The sequence below is a fragment of the Lucilia sericata genome, unplaced genomic scaffold (genome assembly GCF_015586225.1).
Source record: "Lucilia sericata isolate MDLA Ls3-8-SP2 unplaced genomic scaffold, ASM1558622v1 Contig000389F_arrow, whole genome shotgun sequence".
NCBI lineage: Eukaryota > Metazoa > Arthropoda > Insecta > Diptera > Calliphoridae > Lucilia > Lucilia sericata.
Genome location: NW_023994407.1, coordinates 181,132 through 193,113, shown reverse-complemented (window position 1 = coordinate 193,113; position 11,982 = coordinate 181,132). Strand labels below are relative to the sequence as shown.

General features: G+C 31.6%; 1 protein-coding gene across 3 annotated transcripts; it reads right to left on the bottom strand.

The window, feature by feature from the left end:
- Positions 1-1,224: 1,224 nt before the first annotated feature.
- LOC119604386 (CD109 antigen-like) lies at positions 1,225-11,652 on the bottom strand. 3 transcript variants are annotated; one of them, XM_037956947.1, is made up of 8 exons: positions 11,494-11,652; positions 11,358-11,456; positions 8,146-9,483; positions 7,554-8,083; positions 6,444-6,672; positions 2,627-3,704; positions 1,967-2,485; positions 1,264-1,908 (listed from the first exon to the last, which is right to left on the bottom strand). In XM_037956947.1, the coding sequence occupies exons 2-8, from the start codon at positions 11,420-11,422 to the stop codon at positions 1,339-1,341; spliced, it is 4,329 nt and encodes a 1,442-aa protein (XP_037812875.1). In that variant the 5' UTR covers positions 11,423-11,456; positions 11,494-11,652; the 3' UTR covers positions 1,264-1,338. The 3 variants fall into 3 exon arrangements, with proteins under 3 accessions (XP_037812876.1, XP_037812877.1, XP_037812875.1); XM_037956948.1 differs by lacking the exon at positions 6,444-6,672 and adding an exon at positions 6,010-6,211 and having other exon boundaries at positions 1,225-1,908; positions 11,358-11,652; XM_037956949.1 differs by lacking the exon at positions 6,444-6,672 and adding an exon at positions 4,211-4,382 and having other exon boundaries at positions 1,225-1,908; positions 11,358-11,652.
- Between the last annotated feature and the right edge of the window lie 330 nt (positions 11,653-11,982).

Below are 11,982 nucleotides of genomic sequence, written 5' to 3'. Positions count from 1 at the left end.
TTTTGAAAAATTTTACAAAAAACTATTATGTTTATCTTTATAAGGTTCATAAATGTGCTAGTACGAATTTTTGTTCAAATTGGATAACGGTTACTCGGTTTAGTCTGTGGTCAAAAAAGGGCCATTATTTTAACAGCATCTCCAAAACTCCATTTTCAAACTTTAAAAAATTTTGTTAAATGGATTATTAAAAATTAAAGTTTTCTATGCTGGATATTATAAAGGATATATATAAGAATTAAACACAGAAAGAATGAGCTTAATACCTCTCATAGTTTTACCGTACCTGCAATGTGAATTTGAAGGAATTCGGGAAAAAGGCAATTTTTGCCAATAATTAAGTAAAAATTATATTATTACCAATTGTTGCTTAATTTTGATCAAGTAAATTTTGATCAAAAATTTCGACCCACCCTAACATACATACATACAATAACAAAATCTCACTAAAAAATCATCAAAAAGCTTAAATTTAAATCAATTTTTATTTAAAGAAAATATCTAAATTTATAAGTATAGTAATTTATAATTTTATAAATTTTAAATTAATTAACAATTTCTATTAGCAATAATTATCAATTACTTTATTTACTTTTGTCAACTTTAAACACAAAAACATACAATATACTAAAACAAATTGCATACAATAACAAAGTCTTACTGAACAAACAACCCATCAAGTTTTATTGTTCAGTCGGCTTGATTTTTACTAACCAGTCAAACTATCAGTTTTTTTTGCGTCCCTTAGTAAGAAAACGAAACCAAGAACTAAGCAATACGTAAGCAGCACACGCAAATCAGTTTTTACTGTTCAGTCGTTGTGTTCAGTTCGGCTGAATTGAAAAACTTAACATGGCCGCTGCTTGTGTGTGTGGCTGCTGAAGAAAAACAAAACCACTTGCAAGTTATTGCAGCAATGAGTTGACACAGTTGACTGACTTCAGTTAGCTTGTGAGGGAAAAATAAATACTTGAACTTTCTTCAGTTCAGTCGACATTTAAAAAAATAAAACTAAATATTAAACCCTGGATTTAATCTTAAATAACTTTAGAAATAATGTCGATATCAGGATGATATTCGACCCGAATTTGTTTTGTATATAAAGAAATCATTCTGCAAAATTTATGTATATATATTTCTTCAAAATCGATCCAAAATTGGCCAAGGCTCCACTGAGGTAAATAATCTTTTAAATAGCATGTAAAGGAAGTAGTAAATATGACATGAATTGTAATTAATTTTATTTAATTAAAATCTTAATTATACAAATTTTAATGTTTTATTTATATCATGACAATATAAGTAATTATGTAATTAATTCTTAATATTTGATATAATTTATGCAATTTTATTGCCTCCTTTATTTTCACAGCCTTTGCCACATTCACCCTCTTCACAAATATCACACAACGATGACTTCACTTCATAGTAAACAGTGGCACGTTGATCCGAATTATAGTAATCATACATGGTGATGGCGGCTGGCTTTTGCTTGGCAACGGCATGAGTCTTCTCGGCATTAACTTTGAAGCACACCTCTTCGCCAGCCGTAAGGAAATCAAAGTAGATAATAATAGCTGTATCGGAATTTTTAGTTTCAATACGTTGCACTTGATTGGCTTGACGTATGGCATCAAACTTATCGGTATCGGCGGTAAAACCAGATGGTAGATATATTTCCATAATGGCCATGTTAGATTCTTTTATGTCACTGTTGGCTCCGGGAACAAAATCAGCGCAAACATCCATTTGTAATAGATTGGGATAATCGGTGGGCTGAATTGTGTGTTTGATACTGAAACTGGGTTTGTCGTCTTTGGTGGCTAAATTGTAGCGATAAGATAATTGAACCAGTGATGAGCCTTCACCACTGGCTTCCAATGTTATTTGACGAGACGATTTGGGAAGCTGCAAAGAGGAATATAATGTAAATTGTAAAGTTATCGCTAAGGTTTAATTAACTTACCACATGAGTTTGCAGAATCAATGAATTCTCCTTATCCACTGAAAAACTACCTTTAGTGGTTTCTTTTCCCTCTCCATCTAAAGCCTCGAAAGTAATCATCATTTTACCATCTCCACCAGGAATATACTTTTCAGCAAACTTGATTAGAGCTTGTAGACCGACAACTGTGTCTTGCGTTGAATCAAAACCGCCCATACTATTACGATTACTTATCAGCCATTTAATAATGGGTAATAGTTTTCCAGCTGGTTCAGTGTATACATAAGCTTCCAATATATATGCTGTAATTTCAATATCGTTGCTATGATCCTTTGATGTTTTTGTCCACGATTTAAGACCATTTTCTTCATGAGCTAATTTTTCAAGTTTTTCTATAAGTTTGTCAGCACTAGGATGTTGTACTTTCTTTAAGACCACCACTACTAGAGCGAGGGCATAAATATCACTTTCCTTGTCAATATTAGCGACCAGATACTTAATACCTTTCTCGATTTCAGATTTGTATTTGTTGGAATAATCCTAAATTAAAAAGGGGTTAATAAAGAATATTATATATAGAAGGCAAAATTTGGGTTAATTGTGAATCAGTTATTAGGGGAGGTATTTTCTAAAGAACCTGACTTTCATGTAATTACAAAACTATTGTTATACAATACTTACCATATCTTCCAAAAGAGCCAACAAAGCAAAAGCAGTAAAACCCACATCGTTCTGATGAGCCGGATGGAATAAACGTCCAGTCTGTTTAAATTGTCCGTTCTCCAATTGATTTGATACTACATACTGTAATGCTTGATCAATGACATCGGAATCAATGGTAATATATTTTTTAGCCTGTATAAAGGAACGAGCCACATAAGCGGTGAGCCAACTATTCGGTTCACTGCTACCCTCACCGAAAGCACTATAAGCACCATTTTTATGTTTATAGGTCAATTCACGCTGATAACCAACTTCCATATAACTTTTAGCTTTTTGAACCACAGTTGGCATATTACGTTTAATAGCATCCAAATAATGTAAAACCAAAATATTGGGCACAAAATTAACCATATTCTGTTCACCACAACCATAGGGTTTGCGCACCAGCTGATCAATATTCTTAATAGTGGGACCTAAGATATCACCAACTACAGAAAATTCCAAATATTCTGAATCCAAAACAGCTTCTTTGGGTATAACAGCCTCAAGTGTTTCCTTTATAGGTTCTTTAGAGGGAGTTATAAAAATGGCATGATTTTCATATTTTGTCACACCTTCTGGTTCTACCTTAAGTTTCTGGTGTATAGCATCTCCAGCCAGGGGTGTTATGGCCTTAATTTTCAAAGTTATTTCTCCCACCTTATTGGGACGAATCATGAACGATAAACTTTTGCCACTATTCGAGGGAACAGTTACTCTTTTAACACGTTGTTTCTCCTCCAAAACTAATTCCTCAATTTCATTGGAAATTTCAGTAAAGTCGTACTCGTCATCGGTATTTTCCATTGTAACTTCAGCATCTAAAGCTTTATCCATGTAATTGAAGATAATTACTGGGATGGATATAACTTCACCCCGCTTTACGGAATAAGGCAAATTGGTGCTCACAAAGAAAGGTTGGAATACCTCAATGTTAGTAGGATTTGTCACCATTCCAAAACCAGTTTTATCGTTCAAAGAAAAACCGGTCACTACCCATGAAGTAATGGTATCGGGAATTTTTTTAGTTAGAGTAGCCAAGCCATTTTTATCGGTGCTAAACATAGTTGTCGGGGAGAGAATTATTATTAGGAAAAGGGAAAGAGAATATATTATTAATTTAAATTTAAAAAATATTTTGTGCATTAAACATGAATTGATTTGCAACACAAAAAGCTTTAGATATGTACGTTTTTGCAATAATTTGTACGATTTAGGACATAAAACGTGCAGAAGTTATATACATATAGTAGTGATAAGCTAAATATAGAGTTCTCAGAGAGAATATGAGCTAGGAAATATTTAAATCTAAGCCGAGTTTAAATGCTTATTTAAGACATAAACCCTTGTAAGGTTAAAAATGGATTATGTTTGTTTAGTAAATGAACAATTTATTTTATTGTAAAATGCCTGAAGGGTGACGACGAACCAAATCGCCCCTACTATAACCGATCAATTCTAAATAAAGATTTTGTCAGTAACTTTTGTTTGTAACTATCGATTCTGTCGATATAATAAGTATATAATAACTCTAGAATATTACAATTTATGTATTGAAATTACTTATTAGGTCTATGAAAAATCCAAACTTCTTCAAAGTTGCTACGAATACGAAGGTGCGTAGTGACTTGTTCAGCTTGCGGCATCGTTTCTGAACCTCCTTCTGATAATATATGAAATTGTAATTCACCTTCAAGTTCTTCCACAAATGCAAAGTCAACTAAATCGTATTCCTCTGAAACAATTTATGACAATTTTTAATACGCTCATACATACAATAGAAGTAGACTAAAAAACAGACCTAAATGCTTTCAACCGTATTGTGTAAGTGGCTACCACGCTAAATATTTGGGGTCACAGTCATACAAATTTATTGTTTCATATTTCTCGCTATATAAATATAAATGTTCAAAAATATCCATGAATCGCAAAAGCAGATTTTTCCAATTATTATAATGATTACCGCAACCGATTTTGGCAAATTATGTTTGTTATTCTACACAGAGATTTTTTTCAATAATTTAATGGGAAATCTTGATTTTGTGTTTAGTTGGTTATTTGATTATATAACTGTATTAAATGCAAAACCCTGTTAAAAGGTTTTTATTACCTCTTATATAATTACTTTTAAAAGATGTTGAAAATCCAAGATTCTATAAAACTTTCACGTATTACGAATATGGTTGATGGATTACTTGGAGGACCTTTAATCATATTTACTGGCAGCTGACTTACCGGAAGAGAATCATTACGACTAAGAGCTAATAATATACTGTTTTCAGATTCTACTATGATCTTTCGTTTTGTGATATATACTGTAATATAAGAGATTTTAATAAGATCATAGAAATTCAATAATGAAAAAAAATGCATAATAATAAGATAAAATCAGGGGATTGTTCGTATCAAAAAACGTTTTACTCATTTATAAGGTTTAGATTTGATTTAGTCTATAGTCTAGCCGGTAGTCTAATCTATAGTCTAGCCTATAGTCTAGCCTATAGTCTGGTCTATAGTCTAGTCTATAGTCTAGTCTATAGTCTAGTCTATAGTCTAGTCTATAGTCTAGTCTATAGTCTAGTCTATAGTCTAGTCTATAGTCTAGTCTATAGTCTAGTCTATAGTCTAGTCTATAGTCTAGTCTATAGTCTAGTCTATAGTCTAGTCTATAGTCTAGTCTATAGTCTAGTCTAGTCTATAGTCTAGTCTATAGTCTAGTCTATAGTCTAGTCTATAGTCTAGTCTATAGTCTAGTCTATAGTCTAGTCTATAGTCTAGTCTATAGTCTAGTCTATAGTCTAGTCTATAGTCTAGTCTATAGTCTAGTCTATAGTCTAGTCTATAGTCTAGTCTATTGTCTAGTCTATAATCTAGTCTATAGTCTAGTCTATAGTCTAGTCTATAATCTAGTCTATAGTCTAGTCTATAGTCTAGTCTATAGTCTAGTCTATAGTCTAGTCTACAGTCTATTCCATAGTCTACAGTCTATTGATTAATACTTTCAACCGGAACTAACTATTTCCTATATTCAATATCAAGCAAACTCTCCAGAACTCCCACCGTTCAGATCCTATCGTGCTTTTAATATGTTTAATTTATTATGATAAAATGGACCTTACGAATGCTACTCCCAAAACCAGAATGAATTTTCGAATTTCGTACAAAAACTTTGTTAAGCTGACCCAATTAGATAAATCCACCCGATTTCATTGGGCTTTAAGAACATTTGTTAATTAATATTTGCTCTAAATTTAAACAAAAACCTATTATACTAAATTTTGAATTAAATTTAACATAAATTGTACTAACAAGTTAATTACGTTGACAATTTAAATTTAATAAAAATATTTTGTTTTGCGTACTTATTTAGGTTTTCAAAAATCCAGTTTTCTATGAACTCTTTACGGATATTTGATTCTATGCTGGTACTAGCAGGAGGAGGAGCAGCAGCAAAGCTAGCTTGTGGCTGTGCTATACCGAAAAGAGAACCTCCTGTGATGCTTACACTATTAAAAGGTACAATATCCGAACCCAAAGGCATTTCAAAATATATGGGATAAAAGTCTGAAAATGTCAAAGTTCCACTTTTTTTTTAAATGATGTAATAATATTTCTGATTTAGCGCATTGATAACTTAATAAATAACTTCTGAAAATAAAAATTTAAACCCGATGAATATCTTCTTAAAAATAAAACAATCACATAACACACACGCACAAATAATGCTAAACAGATCCAATTTTTTTGGAAGATTAGTAGCATATATCATAACATTTGGAATTTTGATTTTTCATACTTTTCTAAATTATTAAAAATCCAATTTTCGACAAATTCTTTACGTATTTTTGGTATCATACTGGAACTAGGAAGGCCAGCTGTTGAATATTGTGGTTGTGCTGAATCAAGGATATGAGGAACCAATCCGTATCCCCTTATTCCATGTTGAGGCATTGGTCCTGGAAAGCCCATTGCTCCTGAAAAGCCCATTCCAGAAGCTGGTCTACTATAATAGATACGAGGATAATCTGAAAATTTTATTTTATTTTTATAGTTACTGAACGTTTTGTTGCAATTGAGCCATTTTTTCATTTCTCTGAATTTTATAAAATTTAGACGATTAATTAATTTGGATAACTGTGACTTTCATTCCAAAAGAAGACACACAACTATGGAAATTAGGATGATATTAGGAAGTGGATCTTTTGTGGGAAGTTCGATTAACTAATGACGGAAATATTTGTTGAATTTCTCTGAATACCTTGAACGATTTATTGACAATAAAGTATGGTGAATTATGGACCGATCCTTATGAAATTTGGTTCATACAAAATAGCGTCCAATAGCCGAATAGGGGAAAATCAATTAATCGTTCCATAAAGAAGTGCTTTTAAGGATGTTACTTAAGAAGTGGTTCTGGTTTTAATTACTACAACTACATCCATATGTATAACAATTTTAATATAAGAATTTCGATAGAATAGTATATAGAAAATATTTTAGTTAAAAAATATTTTAAAATCAGTAAAATTATTCAGAAAAATCTTAATAAAAATACAAAAATTAAAGCCTTGGGATCTACATAGGTAAAACCAACACCCAGAAAGATAAAGTTTTTACCCTACATATTTTGTATAAATAGCCGGAGTAGGGATTGAACCAACCTATTAATAATTTTGAAAATCCATATATCAGAAAACTCTTTACGTATCTTTAAATTTAAATCACTGCTAGTTTCGGATTTTGTTATACCAGTTTCACTTTGAAATCGGTTTATTATCAAATCTTCAATATCGGGAAATTTTTCAGAATCACTTATGTAAAATGCTTCCTCTTTGAAAGTGAGATTTAAGATTAAGTAAATTTACATTATAGTTTATATTATAGTGTTACTAAAGAAACAACTTACCAGTGGAATAAGGATAATTTGCATTGGTTTGGGTAATCAAACCCGATGATTTGCCCGGATAAGTTCCATAACCCCTAATATAAGGAGTCGAAGTATCATACGTACTTAAATCGTCAATAATTTTTCTCATATCCAAATCATTGCCAGATTGTAGTAATAGCACACTCTGGTCCACGCCCAAAAGACCCACAAATGAATCTGGATCAGTTTTGATATTTAATGTAACCTCTTCACTGGGTTTGGCTTGTTTGGGTGCCGTGATTTCCATCTTATTTTGAAATTCTTTGGGGAAATTAAGTATAATTTCTTGAAATTTTAAATCACCATCAAGTACAAAATAAACATATAAATGTGTCTTGGGTACCATTTCAAATGAGGGTTTAAATTTAAGTTTATGAGATTTGACATTTTCTGGTAATTTAACGTATTCTTGTTTAATAATGTTACCACGAGCCACGAGGGCGTAGACATAGTAGGGAATATATTTATTCGATTTAACATCGACAACAACATCTTGATCAAGCTGAAGTCTGAAATTAAGAGGAATTTATAACAATTTTTTCTACGAATATTTTTAAGCTCCATTACTTACTTTTCAGTTTTCTTTACCAATTTCAGAGGTCCTACATCTTCTTCACCATCTTTAATTTCATTGTCTTTAGTCTGAGAAGCTTCCTTACCCGTTAAAGGTCCTAGATACTTAGTTTGATCTGCATATGTCACTTTCACATCATGGTAGTAGCCGACCGAAGGTATAGTCAGTTTAAATAAGGCCATACCATTTTTATCGAGTTCACTAGTAAACTCTAATTCAGCTTCAATTGGTAAAGGAGAAAATCCATAGTATTGACGATTTCTACCTATCGAAAGTTTCGCTACATGTTTTCCATTTTGAACGGGTGTTCCGTCGAGATTTTTCACAAATGCCTTCACTTCAAATGGTTTATTGATTACATATTCATAAGCATTTTGAGGTACTTCAATTATATATCGAGAACGATGTAAATTCACCGAAGTCGTTTTATTTTGTTTATTGCCTGTGTATTCTTCGGTCATGACCGCCAAAATGTTAATGGGTGGCACATATAAATAATAACCGAAACGATTATTTGGGTTGGACAATTCCAAATTCAGATCTTTCTTCAAATCGAATTCGGCATAACCCTTGCCATCTACATCAATGATTTTCTCAGCCTTAGCTTGGCCATAGCCGGCATCTACTGTAATGATAGCTTTGCCCTTAACCGGTTTACCATATGTATACTTGGAACGTAACGTTATTTTCAAAGGGTCTCCATAAGCAATATCTTTAACTGTCTCTATATCCACACTAAATTTTGGCAAAACATATTTGGCCACTTCAAATTTCTTTTCAGTTTTCGTATCATCTTCGTTAGGGCCCAAACTCACCGCTATTAGCCAATTACCCAAAACTGGCTGTTCAGATAATTGAAAATTTCCCGTATACACACCTTTGTTTAGTTTAATATCTTTGATTTGCTTAACAAAGTTGCCGCCGCCATCTTTAAAGCCTAAAGTCAAGGGTTGTTCTAATTTTGCTGGTCTTGTATTTTCATCCAAAACAATAATACGATATTGTACTAAATCTCCCGGTTTGTAGACCGCCTTGTCAGTTTGTATATAGACTTTTGGTTCTTTATTTTTAAAATTCAATTCAGTAGAGTTTTTGAATATCAAACCTTTAATACCCTCCGATTCTAATTGATATGTTCCTGATTGTAGTTTAGGTATTTCAAAGTTGACTATTTCTGTTTGGGAGGGTGAAATATCGATGGTTTTTTCTTCATTGTAAGATGGTCCTTTTATGCCAACTTTAATTGTTGCCGGCTCTGAGTTTTCATGTAGAGTGACACTGACGGAATAATCATGCTGGGACTGTATGGTTCCAGGTGCTACAATGGAGTAAAAACTGTAAAGCGAGATTAAATACTTAATTAAGAAGTATATTTATTTTGCATAAGTAATATATCGTAGTTTTAATCTATCTACTTTCTCCCATTTGGACCCTATTTTCAATAGACAGACGGACGTAGAATCGTCATAGAATTCAATACGTATCTAGAATATATATAATTTCACGGATCTAAAACCATCATTTTAATTAGCAGTATATAAAAACATCGTCGAAAATTTAGTCCATAGAACACCATTGGAACCGGTATATTATTTGACAGTCTCACCACAGTTCGTTATATAAGTTTCCTATATACAAAAAACTTTATACCTAAATTGCTATATATCGATGTAGGTTATCATATAGTCGTACTTTCATATTTGTTTTATGTCATTTTATATATTTTCATTATCAATTTTAAACTTAACCTATAATTAACAAGATCATGAGGATCATCAAAACAAATGCTTTATCAGAAAATACTTTGAAAACTGTTGACAATAAAAACAGGTGACAATGTATAGTCGGACATAACCGACCATTTGATTACCCTCAACCGGCCTTATGAACGGTCTTATAGGGTCTTTATAGAATTTCAATGATGGCTGTTGTTTTTGAAGTCTATTTTATTAGAATTTTTCTTTAAATGTGAATTCAAGATTTATAATGATCGAGCAAAGAAGGTCCTGTATGAGTGCTCAGGTAAATAACGATATATGTACATACTTAGGCGATTTTGTTACCTAAAAATATTTTTTGATTGATGTCTTACCAAAGGTTTGATAAAATTCAACAGATATGCATGTCCATAGACTAATTAACGGACATGTCAACAGACTTTATAGTCTATAGACAATTCAATATACTAGTCCATAAACAAGTCAATAAACTAGTACATAGACTAGTCAATAAACTAATCCCTATACTAGTCAATAGACTATCTTATAGTATAGTCAATAGACTACTATACAGATTAATAAAGAGCCTAGTCCATAGGCTAGACAACAGGCTTGTCAACAGATTAGTCTATAGTCTACTATTAAATAGTATACTCAATACACTAGTCCACAGACTAGTCAATATTCTATTCAATGTGTTAATCCATATTATATACACTAGACTAGTCCACAGATTAGTCAATAGACTAGTCCACAGACTAGACAATAGACTAGTCCACAGACTAGACAATATACTAATGAATTGATTAGTCAATACACTAGTCAATTGACTATTCAATAAGCTAATCCAAAGGATAGTCTACTGGCAAGTCCATAGACTCGTTCAGACTGGTCAATAGATTATTCTATAGACTAGTCAATAGGTTAGTCCATAGATAAGAGTTGTAGATAAGAGAGTAGAGTTGTGCATAGTCTATAAACTAGACAACAAACTAGTTCAGACTACTCGCAAGACTTTGAAATTAATTAATTAATTAAGTATTTTGAACCCCAAAAAAGTACTCACTCCATGGCTGATAGGGACTCATAATATTATTCTGGATCGATTGGCATATTTTAAATTGTGGAGAAATACCTATTTGCAACGTATGTGCAAACAACACATCATAAATAGTCTTTCCACTATATGTCGTGGTATAAGTTTACTTGATACAATGTCCATATAATGTTTGGGGAAGAACCAGTTCTGACCTTCAACACCTATTCAACTGATAAGATATTTATTAACACAAGTGTTAGTGCAACATAATGAAAACCTACAAAAAACAACACCAACATACTGTATATACATATATACAGATTTCTTACTAAAACTGTTTATAAGCACAAATAAATATTCTGGGAAAACAATTGACGTTTATTAATTAATCAAAAATCCCCAAAAAAGTGAATTATAATAATTATTAAAATAAAATAAAAAAAAAAACTTACCCGCTTGCATTAACAAATATTAAAATTTGTAAAAATATTAAAGCTGAACTTAATGTTCGGTTCATGATTTTTAATTAAATTAGTAATATTTATTCAAATAATAATTAATTATTTAAAATTGTTTAGTTAATCAATATAGATTAGATTTTTGTTCACAAATTTTTTTTAAACACTAGAACAAACTTTATAAACAAACAAAACTCCGTAAATAAATTTAATAACTGTTTGTTTAGCGTCAGTTCCAAACTGGACTAGAGCTAAACTGCAACTGAGTTTAGGTTAATATACATTGAGCTACTTATATGTATGATACCGGTGATTTTTTTTATTTTATTGATTATTAGTTCTAGTGACTAGACTTAGTGTATTCTCTAAAGAGCCATTCTACACATTTTTATCTCCATCTCATGTTTAAATAAAATTTGTGCGACTGGCAGAATTTGGGGAATAAATAAGTTTAAATGTAAATTCTTTTGTGCACTCATAAAGACTCTTCTTTTGTCAAAACTTTTCATGATAAACTATCGATTTTGAGACAACTTTTAGATATTTACATAACTGGAAACAATTTCCAAACTTAACCTACATCATCTCTCCCACGAAATTAAATTACTAGACTTTGAAG